The sequence below is a fragment of the Dermochelys coriacea genome, chromosome 1, assembly GCF_009764565.3.
Source record: "Dermochelys coriacea isolate rDerCor1 chromosome 1, rDerCor1.pri.v4, whole genome shotgun sequence".
Classification (NCBI taxonomy): domain Eukaryota; kingdom Metazoa; phylum Chordata; order Testudines; family Dermochelyidae; genus Dermochelys; species Dermochelys coriacea.
Window position 1 is genome coordinate 130,277,093 of NC_050068.2, and position 19,024 is coordinate 130,296,116.

The 19,024-nt window shown below is 39.9% G+C and overlaps 1 protein-coding gene across 6 annotated transcripts in view; it reads right to left on the reverse strand.

The window, feature by feature from the left end:
• The window catches only part of PNPLA4 (patatin like phospholipase domain containing 4), a 42,322-nt gene that overhangs the window by 13,341 nt on the left and 9,957 nt on the right, over window positions 1–19,024 (reverse strand). For all 6 annotated transcript variants that reach the window (XM_038381023.2, XM_043500029.1, XM_043500004.1 and 3 more), the window contains 3 exons: window positions 13,585–13,679; window positions 13,266–13,401; window positions 1,972–2,037 (listed from right to left, as the gene is read on the reverse strand). In XM_038381023.2, coding sequence (XP_038236951.1) covers window positions 1,972–2,037; window positions 13,266–13,401; window positions 13,585–13,679 — 297 coding nt within the window. The remainder of the gene's footprint in view (window positions 1–1,971; window positions 2,038–13,265; window positions 13,402–13,584; window positions 13,680–19,024) is intronic.

The following is a 19,024-nucleotide window of genomic DNA, read 5'->3' on the forward strand; positions in this document are numbered from 1 at the left end:
ACATTGAAAATGCAAAAACTTCTGAATTATTGTAAGTGGTTCAAAGTGCAAAAGATGGGGAAATTCTGAAATAGTGAGCAATGAAAACCAACCCAGAAACTCAAATTGAGGATGTAAAGCATGAGGGCTGGGCTTAATGGAAGCTACATATACCAGTAAATGTAATTCTTGAAATATACTGCATCTGCAGAGCCATTCTTTAAGAGTTACATGCTTTGCTTCATGAGCCACAGAACCATCACCAAGCAGTAAAATTTTTGTACATCTCATCCACTCTTTAAGCATTCTGGAACAGATGGTGAAAGACCCCACACTCTCTAATTGCCTATACATTCCCCTCCACATCAAAGGCAATAATCTTCTGTTGCTCTCCACTTGTTGATCAGCAACAAGTGTCAGGAGGAAGACTGAGTACTCCTAAACAAATGAAGTATTACTTCCCCCAAATTGTCCACATATTTAGCTTCTGAATTGAGAGAACAGAGCTACATAAAAGTCTGAATTGACCACGAAGCTATAGCTGTGCATATTTCAGTGCCCGGCACAACAAACAGACAAGCAGCAGTGGCTGCCCTTCCTTTAGTGGAATGGAATCTAAGTCCTCTTGGACAATGCTAACTGAGCCACACCAGGTAACTTCTGAAGTGAAATGGCCTAGCCTTTCAACTTCTTGCCAAACACCAAAAAAACTAAGGTACATCCACACTGCAAACTTCTTAGTGTAGAGAATATACAAAGCTAGCCCCCTAGCAGGGGTAAAACAGCAGTGTAGACTGTGAGGGACTGATTAGGTAAGAAAATACACACCTGAAGCCTGTGCGTATGTACCCAGTATATAACCTACATGGCTCTATAGTTGCCCAAGCAATGCCTCCCCATCTACACTACTCTTTTTAGTGTAGCAACCTGCTGTCTTCCCCCCTACTGGAGCCTTCTCTGGCAGCAGAGAAAGACTCCAGCAGTGGGGAAAGGCTCTGCCAGCTCTCTGCTGCCCGAGTCTTTCCCCACTGCCTTCCCCTTGGCAGAGCCTTTAACTGATAAGTGTAGCTACACACTACAATGTGGACACACTGTGGCACTATAGTTTTCCACTGTGGCATGTAGCTACACATACCCTACGTGCTGCCACAATTGATGCAGTATAGATATAGCCTTAGATTTACAAAGAGATTTTGTCCCATTCAAGTAATAGAGAGTGCTTCTGACATCCAGTGTATTTACCCTACATTGTGAAAACAAGATCAACATCCAAATGACTCCATCTAGCAAAAAGTGAGGCTGCTACTGAATTTCTGGGGGATCTTTCATCGTGGTCTGACCCCCCTGACTCAGATTATTGCCTAGGGTGGTGCTCTTCTGTGCCGGATATGTCAGTGGAGTTGAATTGTACAAGACACTATTACATACGTCATTCCCACAACCAGGAAATGAACTCAAGTTTTCTTTTGGCAGCCAGATATTAAATTGCCAAAGATGAATGCATTTCAGTGAAGGGCAAAATGATTTATTTGAACTTATTCTGGAAAAGATCTGATGGGAGGAAAAACACTAAACGTAACATTAACATTTTGGTACATCTCAACTGAATCCAACTACAATGTTTAGAAGGAAGAAATTACCTAGAGATTTTTGTGCGTCAAACAATACTGTAATCATTAGCAGCCCAGCAAACTAGATAAACAACTGGATATTATATTAGCATTTTAAGAATGCTGCTTTCAGGTCACTACCATTTCCAAATGCATAGTGTCTCTGGCTTTCGCTATGTTTGCATAAGAATGGATTGCAATGACTTCCTCGAATGCTCTTTTCATCTACATTGTTAAATAAATAACCCTCAGTGTGTAACAAAACAACAGGCTTGTGATTCTCCCTTCCCTTCACCCCCCAAATCCATCTGAGATTTTGATGTCACAAATGAAGAGTGCTTTTGTAATTAAATACACAAGTCTTCAAACATCACAATATTACCTCTCCTTTATATTCCACTGCTTTAATTCCTGCATACAGTGGCACAAAACTGCTGGCTAGGAGGACCTAGAGAGGAGAAAAGAAAAAAAGAAGGTGACAGTAAAATAAATCTGAAATTAATAATTCCTTTTGTGTGTCATGTAATCTCAGTCAATACAGTAATCATTATTCAACACATTAGTTCCATCTACTTCACAAAAAACATATTCATCTCAATATCTGCTATGTACTGTATGTCAAAATGCGATTAAGAGTTCAGGACTGTTATTTTAGCTAAGTTATAAATGGGAATTTCAGAGAGTGCACATGGTACAAATCAATTATTCTGTCATCCATTTAATAATGTTTGGTTTAGAAGAATCCGAACTAATTTTAGATTTACTTTATTCTTTCATGTTGCTACAAAATCACAATTTCTTAATATAGATTAAAATCTAAATATATGTAGATTGTAAACAAACTGTGTGTTATTCATAGTTGCATACTGAAAAGTGAAGCTAGAACTGGTGAAAGACAGGCATTTAGCAGATACTTTGACATACTGTTTTTCTTTCTAATACATCAGTTTTTCTGAATAATAATGCAGTATGATAGGAATTGCACTTTTATAAATGATAGTCTTAAAATTCACATATGTATACCATCCATCTAAATGAATACTTTTTCTTTTCTTTTTGTGTGCTGAGCTATCGCAGAATGCGCGACAAGTTACTATTTGAACTTACATTAGGTTAGACTAAATAACCGACTGGATTTTGGCTCTCATAGAAGTGATATACAAAGATTACACTCATATGTGCAAAAACAACTCAATTTAAAAAAGCAGCCAAAAAATAATACTTTTGTATTCCACTAAGCAATTCTTTGTAATTATTGAAGTTTTACTATTACAACCCTTTTCACTGCTAACAGTGGTTACAATCATCAGGGCCAAGTGTTATGGACACATCAATCATATAACTAGTCAAAAATTACAAGAGCAGAGAAATTCCCATGGCAACAGTTTGTAGTTTTCTAGCTTAGAGCAATACACTGCAATGCAGCACACACCTAGAGAACTGACTCTACACTTTTCAGTACTGGCTACTGTAATAGAGAACATGCATTCACTGCAGATTGCTGTTCACCTGTCTTCTCTCCAGAACAAAGGACATAACTATTCTACTCTATTCTACATAGGTTTTTATACTGCACTCATCACCATAGTATCCGAATTCCTTCCGGCAGTGCACTAAACAATGTGAGTACACATTTGTCATGTTCAGGTCTCTCATCCACTCTCAAGGGGGAGAAACAAGTGCAGTGGAGTGTCTTGTTTTGGCAGGGTTTTTTTTTTAATATACCTGTTGCTATGTGTTTATATTAGAGAAGGCAAAATAAAAGAAATATGCCTTGCACTTGGAACAGAAAGTGGTAAAGTCTGTGATGTTCCTTAGTCTTCATTCCACAGTCCTGGACTACCACCCAAGAAAGTTCTACTTCCTGCACAGACAAGCTACACTTTTACTGTCAAGAGTTACATTGTGTCATAGGAATGGAGTTGTTGACCATGATCTTTTTGATATCCCTGGCCCATACCATGGAGTGCTTTGAGGAGAAGGACTGAAACCCTGAACTTGACATAAAGTTCTATGAAAAGCCAGTGGAGGATAGGTCTGAGATTCTCACTGTAGGCTGTGTTGCTGAGAAGATGTCTTGTACCGTTTTCTACTAGTTGGGGTTTCCTAAGCGCTGAAGACTTCACACCCAACAATATTGCATTGCTGTAGTCCAGCTGAGAGATGAGGAAGACATCGATAACTGAGGCAAGCTGTTTGCCCACCAGGATAATGGAGTTTCCTAGCCAACCAGAAGTGGCAGAAAGCATACTTGTGGCTTTTGTTATGTGAGAGCTCAGAGTCACTGAGGAATCCAAGAGTACTCCTGGACTACAGACTGAATTGACCAACTGTAGATATGAACCTTCAACCAAAGGAGACTGTAGACTGGAAGCAAACTCATCAAAATACTTTCCTTTGCCCATCTGCACCAATTCTTTCATGCTCAGATTTAGTTTCAGACAGCTAAAGTTCACTGCTTTCTTCTTCAACAAAAATAACCCACCAATTTTGAATATTGCCAGATTTAGCAAAATATTCAAAACTGGCACTTAAATGATGGCCTTTTAAATTCACACTTCGAGATTTAAACAAGTAGCTGGATTTTAAGTACTGTGCATCCCGCAGCTCCAATCGACAATACATGCTCAGGAAAGAAGGAACCCTACCACACGTCACTGGTTGGCCCATCCACCCCTATAGATTTTAAATAAAATCTTTTCAAATATTAATTGCCTAAAATACAGAAGATTGTATCCAATATTTTACGAGGTTTTGGGGAAGAACCCCTTCCCCAGCTACCCCAAGAATCCTCATTTCAGATCATTCACAATCATGACCAAGTCTACATGGTGGCATTTAGAAGAAAATGTTGAAAAGCACCAGAGATGTGGCCCCTCCGAGCTCCACATACTGTACACATGCACATTTTTTTTGGCGGTGTATAGGCCTGTTTGAACACTTCCTTTAGATGTGTCCTTCTCTTCCTCTTATTCTGCCCTGTGACCATGAGATGATACAATACTACACTGACATCTGATATCAAGACCCATGAAGGCAGTGACCAAATATGGTGAACTCCCTCTACTATCCTGATCTACTTTCAACACTGGTCACCACATGTTCTCTTTTTTTTAAGTGGGTTTCAGTGAATAAGAGAAAATCGTGAAACAAATATTTAAGAAGAAAGCAAAGGGACATACGTAAGTTTAAGGAATTTTTTTTAGCAAAATTTACAGAAACACGGGGTCAAATTCAATAAGCACCCTCTTCACCAGGATGGGTTAAGTAAATGTTTTGGGCCAATTTTCTGAGGACCTGTTTAGGGATGAACATGCTAAGGTGTTTATACCCTAGGTTGAGGGCATTATGTAAGAGATTTGCATAGCATCCACTCCCACCCGTCTGCCATGGGCTTTCAAAAAGGGATGATGAGAAGAATTTTTTTTTTCTAACTTTGCTTTCAATTAAAGCTTCCAAAATCCTTAAAGACTAACAGGCATGAGTGCTATATATTTTTGGAATGACAGCTTTTTGTTGTATCTGCAATGCCTATGTAATGCTATAGATGTATGCTTTGGGTAGCAAATTATTGTCCCATATAGCAATAACAATATCTACTGTAAGTACTTATTCATCCTATTTTCTCGTTGGAAGGTCGTGATTCTTCATGCAGCCTGCATTCTTTTGCTGTGCCTCACCCTGGATTTTCTGTTTCCAGGCTGGGGAGGGGGAGCTGATACGAATCCACTCTGCTCCCAATAATAATCTGCATTCTAATCCTAAAGTTTGTTAATTGTGGTCCTTATTTTGTTCCACTCCTGGAAGGCACTGTCTGAAAATTAGGGCTGTCAAATGATTAAAAAATGAATTGCAATTAATCACGTGTTTAAAAAAATTAATTCAGATTAATTTAACATGCTGTTAAACAGTAACAGAATACCATTTATTTAAATATTTTGGATGTTTTCTGCATTTTCAAATACATTGATTTCAATTACATCACAGAATACAAAATGTATAGTGCTCACTTTACATTTATTTTTTATTACAAATTTTTGCACTGTAAAAAAAAACAATAGAAATAGTATTTTTCAATTCACCTAATACAGTAGTGCAATCTCTTTATCATGAAAGTTGAACTTACAAATGTAGAATTATGTACAAAAAAACTGCATTATTATAAAAACTTTACAACCTACAAATTTACTTAGTCCTACTTCAGTCAATACTTAGACAAAAAGTTTAGTTACAATTTGCACGAAATAATGTTGCCTGCTTCTTGTTTACAATGTCTCCTGAAAGTGAGAACAGGCATTCACATGGGACTGTTGTAGCTGGTGTTGGAAGATATTTACGTGCCAGATATGCTAAACATTCTTATGTCCCTTCATGCTTCAACCACCACTCCAGAGAACATGTGTCTATGCTGATGACGGGTTCTGCTCGATAACAATCCAAAACAGTGCAGACCGACGCATGTTCATTTTCATAATTTGAGTCAGATATCACCAGCAGAACGTTGATTTTCTTTTTGGGTGGTTCGGGTACTGTAGTTTCCCCATCTGAGTGCTGCTCTTTTAAGACTTCTTAAAACATGCTCCACATCTCATCCCTCTCAGATTTTGGTCGACATTGCAGATTATTAAACCTTGGGTCAAGTGCTGTAGCTCTTTTTAGAAATCTCACATTGGTACCTTTCTTTGCATTTTGTCAAATCTGCTGTGAAAGTGTACTTAAAATGAATGTGTTCTGGGTCATCATCCAAGACAGCTATAACATGAACTATAGGGCAGAATGCAGGTAAAACAGAGCAGGGATGTACAATTCTCCCCCAAGGAGTTCAGCTACAAATTTAATTAACACATTTTTTTTTAAAGAGCATCATCAGCATGGACATATGTCCTTTGGAATGGTGGCTGAAGCATGCAAGGGCATATGAATATTTAGCATATCTGGCACATAAATACCGTGCAACGCCAGCTACAAAAGTACCATGCGAATGTCTGTTCTCACTTTCAGGTGACATTGTAAACAAAAAGAAGGCAGCATTATCTCCCATAAATGTAAACAAACTTGTTTGTCTTAGTGATTGGTTGAACAAGAAGTAGGACTGAGTGGACTTCTTGATTTTTTTTTGTTACATAACTGCACTCAAAACCAAAACAATAGAGCCTACATTTGTAAGTTATACTTTCTCGATAAAGAGACTGCACAAAACTACTTGTGTGAGGTAACTTGAAAAATGCTATTTCTTTTATCATTTTTACAGTACAAATATTTGTAATACAAATAATATAAAATTCACATTGTACACTTGGTATTGTGTTGTAATATATATTTGAAAACACAGAAAAACATCAAAAATATTTAATAAATTTCAATTGGTATTCTATTGTTTAACTGTGATTAATCACAATTAATTTTTTTTAGTTAATGGCGTGAGTTAACTGCAATTAATTAATAGCCCTAATGAAAATGTTTTATGGAACAGGAATTCAAGACAATGTTTTAGATTTCTGGGTAGAGAGAACTTTCTGAGACCCCCCTGGTAACTTACTAAACCATTACACTCACCAATGGGCTGCTAAGTCACTCTGATGGAGGTGTACCCCACACAGGCCCTGAAGGGGTTACTGTCAGCCTGAGGCTAACTAACATACCCGGCAGCACCTTGTGAGAGAGACAGCCAGGCTTAATTGATGATGAAACCCAGCTGGGGAGGGGCTGGGTGGTGGTTATAAAGCCAGAAAATTTGTAACAGAAGAGGTCTGCAGGAAGAGAGTCTGCAATCACTCTCTGGAGAATAGAAGAGTGCAGGGAAGCGGCAAGGACTCTAAGGCCTCGTCTACACTGGGTGGGGGGAGAATCAATCTAAGATATGCAACTTCCGCTACAAGAAAGCATAGCTGAATTCAACGCATCTTAGATTGACTTAGAATCACTTACTTTGTGCATCCTCGCGGCGCGGGATCGACGGCCGCCGCTCCCCCATCGGCTCCGCTTCTGCCTCTCACCATGGTGGAGTTCCGGAGTCGACGGCAGAGAGATCCCCGATAGATCAATCACTACCTGCAATCCGTGGTCTAATGGAGCAGACTTTGGCTGTGAGCTGGAACCTAGAGAAGAGGGAGGGCCAGGGTTCCCCTACCAGCCATTAAGGAAGTTGGGGTGAAAGCCCTTGAGGTAAGGGGCATAAAGAACCCAGAGACAGATGGCAAACTGGTTGTAAAGTCACTGGATTACAGTTAGGTTGGATTCTCTGTTAACCCAGATGGGGTGGAGTAAAGCTTGACCTCGCTGGAGGGCCAAATTTTGGGAACAGAGACCACTACACTAACAGAGCGACTGTCAGCAAGGGGTACCATATGGGGAAAGAGCTGCTGTACCATGCCTGGCCACAAGAAAGCAATCGTGCGGCAAGTGAACCCCTTCACAATCACCAGGTCCATTGCATACACTGATGGGACCCTACCTACTTGTGAGGAAGATTACTTTTTTTCCCCATTCTAATATTTCTGAAATATTAGAGAGCTTCCCTTGCATGAAACAAAGTCTAAGCCAGTACTGGTAAATATCCCTGAGATATGACTTTAACCCACCATCTCTCAGCTAGATCTGACTTTTTTCTTTTAATTAAAGTAAAATCAATGTTACTTACCACAGTGTGTGTGCGCACAAGGCTCCCAATGGTAGACAAGAAAATGACTATACATGAGAATTCATGAAGGAATGATATATAAGCATTCCAAAATGTTGCAAATTGTGTGGTTGTATACAGAAAGAAAGCAAAATGAGGAGATTCTCTTCCTTCCCCCAATGGCAATATAATTAATTTATTGTTTCATTCCATTGGCAGGCACTTCCTCACCTGCTGAGCCAAGCCTCTCACCTAGAACTCTGAGTGTCACAATTAGCCAGCAGTGGGATCAGGAGGAGGACCAAGGAGGAGCAAACAGCACCTTGCTTTTAAGAAAACTAAGGAGGAGAGGGGTACACTCCATGAGAAGAGACAGCTCCAGAAGTTCCTGGATAAAGAAGGCGAACAGGGAGCAGGACCAAGGGCTCATGGCCAGAATGATGAATTTGTGCGCCAGCAGCGTGGTTCAGCTAGATCTTGTGCTGCTCCACAGCCACTTCATGGCATAGTTCAAGCACCAATCCATGTGCCGGCTACAATGTCTGTAGTCATAAATACATGTAGACATTACAGGTCATGACTCAGAATGGTTGGGCAGTGGCGTTTGGAAGGGCTGGTGAGAGAAATCACAGACAGGATTTCTCTTCTAAAATACTGATAATTTTATGTTTGAGAGAGAGAGACTCCTGCCCAACAGATGTACCCCATCTCTGAGAAACAGGGAAGTGGCAGAGCTTGCAGTTTTTCTTTGCCATACAGTAAATATTTTCAGTCAGCCATAAACCCTCCAATTTCCTGATTTAATGTTCTACCAACACTTATTAATATTAATCATATTGTCACTGTAGCAGTTATTCAAACACTCAGCCAACTCAGAGAAACCAATCACTGCTGCTGGACACAAATCTATGATGCAGTCTTAATCCACTCTTAATATAACATATGAAATGCACATCAAGAATAAGACGCAGATCATTGTCTCCCAAAAGAATAACCACAACCCCAAGGTCAGGGGTGGGCAAACTACAGCCTGTGGGCCGGATCTGGCCACCAGGCACTTTAATCTGGCCCTTGAGCTCCTGCTGGGGAGCGGGGTCTGGGGCTTGCTCCACTCCAGAGCTCCAGCTGGGAAGCAAAGTCGGGGGCCAATCCCAGAAGCAGAGGCATGTCCCCCCTCTGGCTCCGGGAATCACAGTCAACGGGAGCTGCAGAGGCGGCACCTGTCGACGGGTCAGCACGCAGCGGAGCTGCCTTCCTGCGCCTCCGCCTAGGAGACGGGGGGGACATGTCACTGCTTCTGGGAGCCACTTGAACTAAGCACCACCTGAGCCTGCACCCTGAGCCACCTCCCTGTGCCCCAACCCCCTGCCCTAGCCCTGATACCCCTCCCGCCCTCTGAACCTCTCGGTCCCAGCCCAGAGCACCCTTCTGTAACCCAAACTCCTCATCCTCAGCCCCACCCCATAGCTCGCACCCCCAGCCGGAGCCCTCTCCCCCATTCCCGAACCGGGAGCCCCCTCCCACACCCTGAACTCCTCATTTCTGGCCCCACCCTGGAGCCTGCACCCCCAGCCACAGTCCTCACCCCAACTCCAATTTCATAAGCATTCATGGCCTGCCATACAATTTCTATAGCCTGACGTGGCCCTTACTTTGCCCACTCCTGCTCTAGGTAGGTCACAACCTGTTAAGCCATCAGTTAGATGCCCCAGAGTGGGCAAAACATGATGACAACACAGGCCACCTCTCTCCACTCCCATCCTGTGTGTCTTTGGAAACACTGCATATATCTGCGCTGAGATCAAGAAGTAGTCACTTGCCACCCCCCTTCTCCTCCCTATTCTCAGAAACTAGTAAAACAGCTTTTCTCAGACAATCCAAGGCTTGCCAACACATCCTCATTTCCCCACTCCCTCAAGAGCAGCAATCCCTCTCCTGTCCTCCTACCACAAAGTCCTCTGTATCTGGTTCCTCCCCACTTGATATAACCAAAATTTTGGTTAGACCAGCTGCTAATAACATGAGTTATTAAATCTTTACTGCACAGAAACATCAGTAGGTATTCACTAACAGCAATGGCATTGGCACATTCCCTCCAACCAACTAGGCATGCATGAAGCGGCTTCACAGAAACCTTAATGTTTTTTCTTCTTTATTGGTGCTTATGCACTGTAATCCTACCAGACTGCACAAGCAAAGAAGTGAACCTGTTCTTAAACATCATTCACTGGAGTCCCTCAGAAACTTAATGGGTGCCGTACAGTACCTTGGGTAAAACTTAACTCACTGCAGCCCCAAAACCCTCAGACGCCTTATTTACCCATTTCTCTGCTCTGTAATACTCCTCTCCTCCCATTCTAGGAAGCAGTCACATGTCTATTCCCCCCCCCCCAAACACTTTGATTACTCACAATAAAATTGCCACCCATGACTCAAATTAACATATTTAAGGATGAGATAATCACAAGGTTTCTATGAAGTCACTTCATGCATGGCTGGGTAGTTCGAGGGAATGTGACAAAGCCACTGCCGTTAGTGAATACCCACTGATGTTTCTGTGCAATAAAGATTTAATAACTCATGTTGTTTGTGACCAGTTGTTTCTGTTAAAATATAACATGTTTCTATTTTATGGCGAGGTTTATTACGAACACAGCAGAATAATAAAGAGGCTCGTCAACCTCCAGCCACTCAGTCCAAAACTCTTTTTATCTTAATGGAGGCTTGTGGTTAGCTCATCCTTAAATGTATTAATTAAAGAGTGAGCTCACAGCCATCTCTCTCCACAAGGCCTGTGATTTCTCCAGTCATTGGTATTTCTCAGTTTAACAGTACAAGGCAGCAGAAAGAAACAACATTTTTTTATTTTGGGGAAAGTGAGGTATGGGATGGTGCAGGAGTGCAACAGAGACCATCTGGCCAAGTGTAGCACAGCCCTAGGGCTTACTGAGCCCGGGCCTGAGAGTCCAATCCTGGTGCACAGGAGTTTGACAAACTTTTCTTGAGTTCTAAGTCTGCCAGGGGGTTGGTATGGGAACCCATGCCTGCCCACTCCACTGGGTTCCAGCTCAGGGACTTCAAGTCTGGTAAGCAAAATCAGGTTTCTTCGACTCTGACAATGCCCTGATCTTTTTCCTACCTTTCCCTGGATCTTTGCAGACTCTCCACCCTGTCGATCAGTTCATCCCCCTCTGTACTGTTGTTTCTGGGAAGCTCTTTAGTAGTTTGCTGCCAGAAGCATTTTTCTTCAGCCTGCTCACTTCTCTGGTAACTGCCCTGCCACTCTGCCTCCCAGCCCTTTTATCTTCCCAGCTGCTTCAAGGCTTCCAATCGGTAGCAGCCTGCAGTACCTGTATTAATTCTTTGGTTGCTGAGCCAGTATGGGATACATTCACTCCAAGACAGGGGGTTTCTTTCATTCAGGAACCACTCAGTCAAATGACTCTAAATTTCAATCACAATGTTATCCTGCATCCCCATGACACACACCTAATTTCAAAGCAATCTGAGTAACCAATCAGATTTGAAAGCACTTACAGTGTTGATAAGTGAAAAGTAATGCACACTGGAAAAAATAATCCCAATTATACATACAAAATGATTGGCTCTAAATTAGCTGTTACTACTCAAGAAAGATCTTGGCGGTCACTGTGAATAGTACTCCGAAAACACCCGCTCAATGTGCTGTACTAGTCAAAAAAGCTAAATGTCTTAGGAACCATTGGAAAGTGATAAATCATAAAACAGAAAATATCACAATGCCACTATAAAAATCCATGGTATCCCCACACCTAAATAATTAATGCAATTCTGGTTGTTCCATCTCAAAAAAAGATATATTAAAATTTGAAAAAGTACAAAGAAGGGCAACAGAAATTATTAGGGATATGGAGCAGCTCCATACAAGGAGAGATTAAACAAACTGTGATTGTTCAGCTTAGAAAAAAGAAGACTGAGGAGAGATATAATTGACGTGGTATAAAGGCAGTGAATAGGGAAGTATTATTTACGCCTTCACATAACACATAAACTAGGGGTCACCAGATGAAATGAACAGGCAGCAGGTTTAAAACAAACAAAAGTATTTGTTCCCATAATGCACACTCAACCCAGGTAAGTTATTGCCAGGGGTTGTTGTGAAGGCCAAAACTATAACTGGGTTCAAAGAATAATTAGATGAGTTCATGGAGGATATGTCCCTCAATGGCTATTAGCCAAGATGTGCAGGGATGCAACCCCATGCTCTGGGTGTCCCTAAACCTCTGACTTCCAGAAGATGGCACTGGATGACAGGAAATGGTTCACCTGATAAATTGTTCTGTTCTGTGCATTCCCTCTGAAGCATCTGGCACTGGCCACTGTCAGAGACAGGACGCTGTGTTAGATGGACCATTGGTCTGACCCAATATGACCATTCTTAGGTACAAGTGTTGAGCTTTAAAGCCCATAAAATGTCAGGAATGTAAATCTTGTAGGCATTTTTCTGTATTGTTGTATGCACTCTGTAAATAATGTACATTTTCTTAAATACTGTTCTCAGTTTGGGTCTCACAAAGATTTTGTGGGTGCTATGCATAACTTTGGGTAAAACTCAACAGACTGAGACCATTTGATCTGCATAACATCAATAGTTTGAGCTCCTGCTCTGTACAAAAACATACTACCTAGAAACTTTTTGAAAAATAGCTAGTTTTTTTTCAGGGTTTGTATCTCTGGAACTCCTAGCCCAAATTTGGGTCACTACCCTTATCCTCCACCATCATGAGGCACACCAAATTTGAAAGGAATCTGATTAAGCATGTTGATTTTAGAAGACTTAAAAACATTGACCTTTAAACAGAAGTTGTGACACAACCTTAACTATAGTTGTGCTGCTGTGCCACTATATTTTTGCTTGCCTTGGTTATGTGGGCAGTCCCACTGAAGTCAGTGAAATTACTCAAATGAGTAAAAGGAATACGATTTAATCCAATTAATTACAAAAAAAAAAAGATATCCCAGACTTTGGGAGACAGGCATGCATTTTCATTTACAGAAGTGATATGCAACTTTGTTACCTTAATGAGGTCCTCCCTGGAGGCAAAATTTGAAACCAAATAATTTTTTCCATTTTTAGTGTTGGTGATTGATACATAGAGACGATTCTCTGCTATCTCATGAGCATTAGAAGGAAGAAAAGACTCTATACCTGCCCTATAATAAAGAAAATGATTAACATTATTCACCATTAATTATTGAACAGCTTATAAATATTTCAGAAGTGGAAGAAAGCTGAGCTTTCCATAGTACAAATAGCCTTCTATACTTTCTCAATATTTTCACTAATTTTGAGTTTTATATAGAATTGAACTTAGAAAAGTACATTAAGATACATACCTAAGTCGTGTCATGAAATCATAACCTGGTGTCGCTGCACCAAAGTACTGTTTTCTAATTTCCTCTGCAAAGTTATAGGTAAACGCCTCACATTCCTGAAAATTAAAATGCTTTGTATGAAAGGTTCTGTAGTTATTAAAAACCATGTCCACTTGAATTATACCAAATAATAATTATAAATAATTGTTGCGTAATGGTTTATCCATAGCATATTAATTGATGAGAGAGTTTACTTTACCAAAAAGTTACAAGATAACTGATGAAGTCTATGTTTGCTCACATCCCATTACAGACAAACCAGATGTGAATAGGATAAATAAATTACTTCTCCACACCACACCATCTCACTTGTGTATACCACGTGGGAAAAATGTAAAAGAAACTTTTATATATTCATAGAAAATAAACAGCATACCTTAGGGATTTTTTCTTTCACCTGATGTGTGTGCTTGTGTGAATATATATATAAAATCCAAAAGATATGCTGTTTATTTTCTATGAATATCACCCATTAGATGAGGAATCTGCTGACATGTAACATTGCAGAAGTTAGCTTTTATATCAGTGAATTTCAATGGAAAGTGACATCTTAAAATTCACTTAACCAATAAAAATACAGATGTGGTATTTCAAGACAGCTGTACAAAAAGTAAGACTGAAAAGGTATTTAAAGGCTCCTTCCTCACTGATGCAAAAGCAAAATTTCTGCAGTTGCTGGGAAAAATTAACAAGTACTGGTGACAACTGAAGTGGGTAGGCAAAACTGACAGATAAAAGACATTCTGAGAGTAAATCTTCAGTAAATACAAGCAATTTACAATGGAATAAAGGTAATATTGCATCTCACCCACAAGAGATTTGACAGAGCCTAGACTATCTACCCCTTAGGACTTTCACAATTCTGATCCTGTAAAAACACCCCAATAATTTCTCTCTTACATGTAACTTAAGGCAGGCCTGCCAAGAGCAATTCCAGGCTCCAGGGCAGAACAATCAATGGGCACTCTTGTGGTACGACCAGAGCTTCCACATGGCATCCTTCACTGCCACCGGTACCACCCCATATGTGCCTAGGAGCCCTGCAGCCAGCCCAGCCGATTTAAAAAGTGGCCAGGGGCTCCCAAGCCCTTTTAAATTGCCTGAGCCCCTGGGCAATTGCCTCCTCTGCCCCCCCCCCCCACATATCGGTGGGCCTGACTAAGGGCCAGTTCTCTGAAGCTGCTGAACACAATTACTTTATGTACAGTAAATATATTTTTGTGACAATATATTAAATTCATATTTACTTGCAAGTATTGAATATACTGCTATCTCTCACCATTTTATTGACAAGTCTTGCAACATCTAGTGTTTTTCTTAAAGTTCCAGGTCCTGATGTCATGTTATAAAGGTAAGAATGTCAATTTAAAAAAAAAAAAAAAACCTAAGTTTCCAAACCTCATTGTTGCAGATCAAAGCTTAGAAATGTGAACCCTAAAATGTCAGAAGCTCAACTGTCAGAAGGCAAATAAAAAGAACCCAATATTTATTTGCTTTTAAGACGATTTTCAGAGGGTCTAACTTTGGACTTTGAATGCTTGAGATTAGCAAAACTGTATTTGTATGAATTCCTATACCATTTTGTGAAAAGAGTTATTCCGATTCTAGTATCTTGAAGAAACCTGCAAGTTTTCAAAACTGATTTTCAAGAAACATGTTGTACCTAAATGCACTTTAAGTGTTCAGTTGTACATTAGAGTGGTCTATAACTAGTTTAGAGTTTTTTGGTTAATAGCTTTCTGCATGATGAAATACTGAATTAGATGCAATAAATAAATAAATTAAAATAGAGTCTTGGATCAACCATTTGGAGACATCTGGTTACAGGGATTTTTGTTTGTTTGTTTTGGTAACATGTTATAAAATAAATGCTCAGAAAAGGTAAAGATTGACAGCCCTGAAAACAGAAGGCATCCTATCCACAGAAGAGATATATACCATTGGCAGCAGTAAAACTTTCCCATACCTACAGGTATTAAATCTGGCCCACCTAAGCAATCACCTAAATGCCAGAGAAAATTTAGTCTCCCTACTCAGGCTCTCTGGATAGATTGGCAACATATGTGTGAATTAATGCCAACTGTGACAGATTTGTACTAGAAACAAATCTTCACTCTAACATGTCTGAGAGCAACTTATTTCTCATGTCAAAACAGATATCAGATAAAAAGAAAAGGAGTACTTGTGGCACCTTAGAGACTACCAAATTTATTAGAGCATAAGCTTTCGTGAGCTACAGCTCACTTTGAGCTGTAGCTCACGAAAGCTTATGCTCTAATAAATTTGTTGGTCTCTAAGGTGCCACAAGTACTCCTTTTCTTTTTGCGAATACAGACTAACACTAACACAGACTAACACGGCTGCTACTCTGAAAGATATCAGATAGGAACTACTGACAAACTGCACTCTATAGGGCATTACCAATTCCAATTCACCTGTTCATTTCAAGTGAATAAATGTGGACACACTATGTATTATAGGCTATTTTTTTATGACAGAATCTATTCATAATACGAATTATTCACTTTTGCTATCAAAAAGAACATCTCCCGTTTACAACTACTCAAAGTTACGGTAATAAGATATTAGTTAAACTATTCAAAAGCATCAGTGTGACTTAGGCGCCTAAGTTCCATTTGCAAAAGTGACTTAGTATTGATATGACTAAAGATGCAGAAACTAGTGGAAGTTAAGTGCTTAACCTGCTTAGGCACTTTTGAAAATCACATTCAGCACATGTCACATCCCAAGTGAGTGCCCTAACCCCTGGGCTAAAGCTTACAAGGGAGCTAAGCCACCACCACTTCTTCACTACCCATGTTGTGAATCTAGTCCTCCTTTCCTTTGTTTTAATCAAAAAGCCTGAACGTAAAATGAAATTTTTTGGGTCGAAATGTTTTATTTTGACATTCCTGGATTTGTAGGAAGTTTTCAAAAAACATTTTCCCTTCAACGCAAAACAAAACTTTTTTTATTTTTTTTTTTAAATTTTACAGCAAACTGAAAAAATCCATTATTCACCAAGCACTAATTACAGCTCACCTCACTTTTAGACTCTCGTCAGATTCAGAAACCCACACGAGAGCTCTGTAATCAGGGATGGGAGAAAGTCCTAATTATGATTTGTCTAACTTAGCCATATTTGAAAAAAAACCTAATTTGTCTAACGAAGTTGCTTTTATGGATATCAAATATGTCTATGTTGGAATGTTCTTTGTAACATTCTTTGTTCATGGTTTGGCTCAGATGGAATTTTTTTTTTTTTTTTGCTAATGGTAAGAATACAGAATTACAGTGATAGAAAAAAGAAAAGGTGTACTTGTGGCACCTTAGAGACTAACAAATTTATTTGAGCATAAGCTTTCGCGAGCTACAGCTCACTTCATCGGATGAAGTAAGCTGTAGCTCACGAAAGCTTATGCTCAAATAAATTTGTTAGTCTCTAAGGTGCCACAAGTACTCCTTTTCTTTTCGCGAATACAGACTAACACGGCTGCTACTCTGAAACCAGTGATAGAAAAGTTGAATAGAAATTTCAGTAGAAATACAACATTTGAATGAAACACATCTATCCACAAGACGGAACTGTCTTTGGGTAACATCCGTGTGAATTAAAAGATACAGTAGAACCTCAGAGTTATGAACATCTCAGGAACGGAGGTTGCACAATTCATAAATGTTTGTAATTCTGAACAAAATGTTATGGTTGTTCTTTGAAAAGTTTACAACTTTATACAGCTTTGAAACTTTACTATGCAGAAGAAAAATGCTCCTTTCCCTTTATTTTTTCATAGTTTATGTTTAACACAGTACTGTACTGTATTTGCTTTATTTTTTTTGTCTCTGCTGCTGCTTGATTGCGTACTTCCGGTTCCAAATGAGGTGTGTCGTTAACTGGTCAGTTCATAACTTTGGTGTTCGTAACTCTGAGGTTCTACTGTATTATTTTGTCCACTGGAAGGCTCACATAATTTTCCATTTGTGCAACAGAAACAGAATGATGAAAAAGTTAATTTTTAAAAATGTAAAGAAAGGCTAGAGAGCTCAAATAATGATCTCTGTACATGCAAAATTTCATCATCATCAATGTAATATGTACTTTATTCCAATAAAAAAGCAAAACCAAAAAACTTTTCCTACATTTTAACCTATAAAAAGGGCCAGGCTGGAGAAAAACCCTATTTCCCAGAAGCCCAGTATAAACAGAAATGCTATCTTGGCAAGTAAGGGTATCCACTAAAGAGAACAAAGGCTGGAGGCAGGATGTGTGACATAGCTGAAATTGATACCAGTCAATGGAAAGAGGACAGAAGGAAGAAGTGAGCAGAGCAATAGAACTGAAGTTAACAGAAGAGAGAAATGGACCTAGCTAATCTCAGCCAATTTATGCATCCTAATTTTCCTCTCGCCTTTGGTGAGCAACTTTTTCAGTCTCTGTTCAACACGACCTTTAGCCTGTGCATCTTATTAACATAAGACAGGAAACCCTCTTTAAGAAGAAGATAGATATCAATTTTACTATTTCATCTATCTGATTTCTCTAGTCTGCCAATGCCATACCCCTCTTTTCTGACTGGAGCTTCGGACAAATAGCCCTTGTTCAGGCCCCAAACGTGGTCACAAAATGGGAAAACCAAGAGTCTGTGACACAGAGTTTATTTTCCCTCTGATCCCTCAAATAATATTTTCCTGATAATATCAAAATTGGTATTTTATCATTGCCTAACATACTGATATTAAATGTTCAATATGTCAATGTTTAGCAAGATTTGGTCTTCAATGCTGTATTCAGTCATTTCACAAAGAAGTAAAAGAGGCAAAATACATTGTTGGAAGTTATGTATATTGAAAACTAAACCCTTTCAGGTATGTCTACACAGCAGTTAAACACCCCCGGCTGGCCTGGATTAGCTGACATGGGCTCTAGGGGCTGTAAAATCACTGCACAGACATTCACTGACTAAGAAGTGAATGATAATTTAGTTTCAATTTTACATTTTGGGTTGGATTCTCCAGTCTACTAAGGCTACTTTGGGCTGCATAAGAAGTGCAAAGTGGCCTTCAAGCAGCCGAGGCAGTGGAGAATTGTTGCTGCAGAGAACTCTCCACCAGACAGCTCTGCTGCTTCACTACCTGTCTCCCTCACCACTTCCAGGCTAAGGAGGAGGGGATATTTTGGAGGGGTAAAGCCTGGGTGGGACAGGTAGGGGAATGGCAGAGCAGAGCTCTGCCATGCATCATCCTCCATTGGCGTAAGTACACAGGGACAGCCCGAAATTGTGCAGGGCTACTTAGCCCTGAATCAGAAAGCCACAACTGGCTTCCTGCAAACATGCCCTCAATCATCCACTCTTTACTCCACCCAATCAGACCTTGGACAAAATAGAGAATCAAAGCCTAT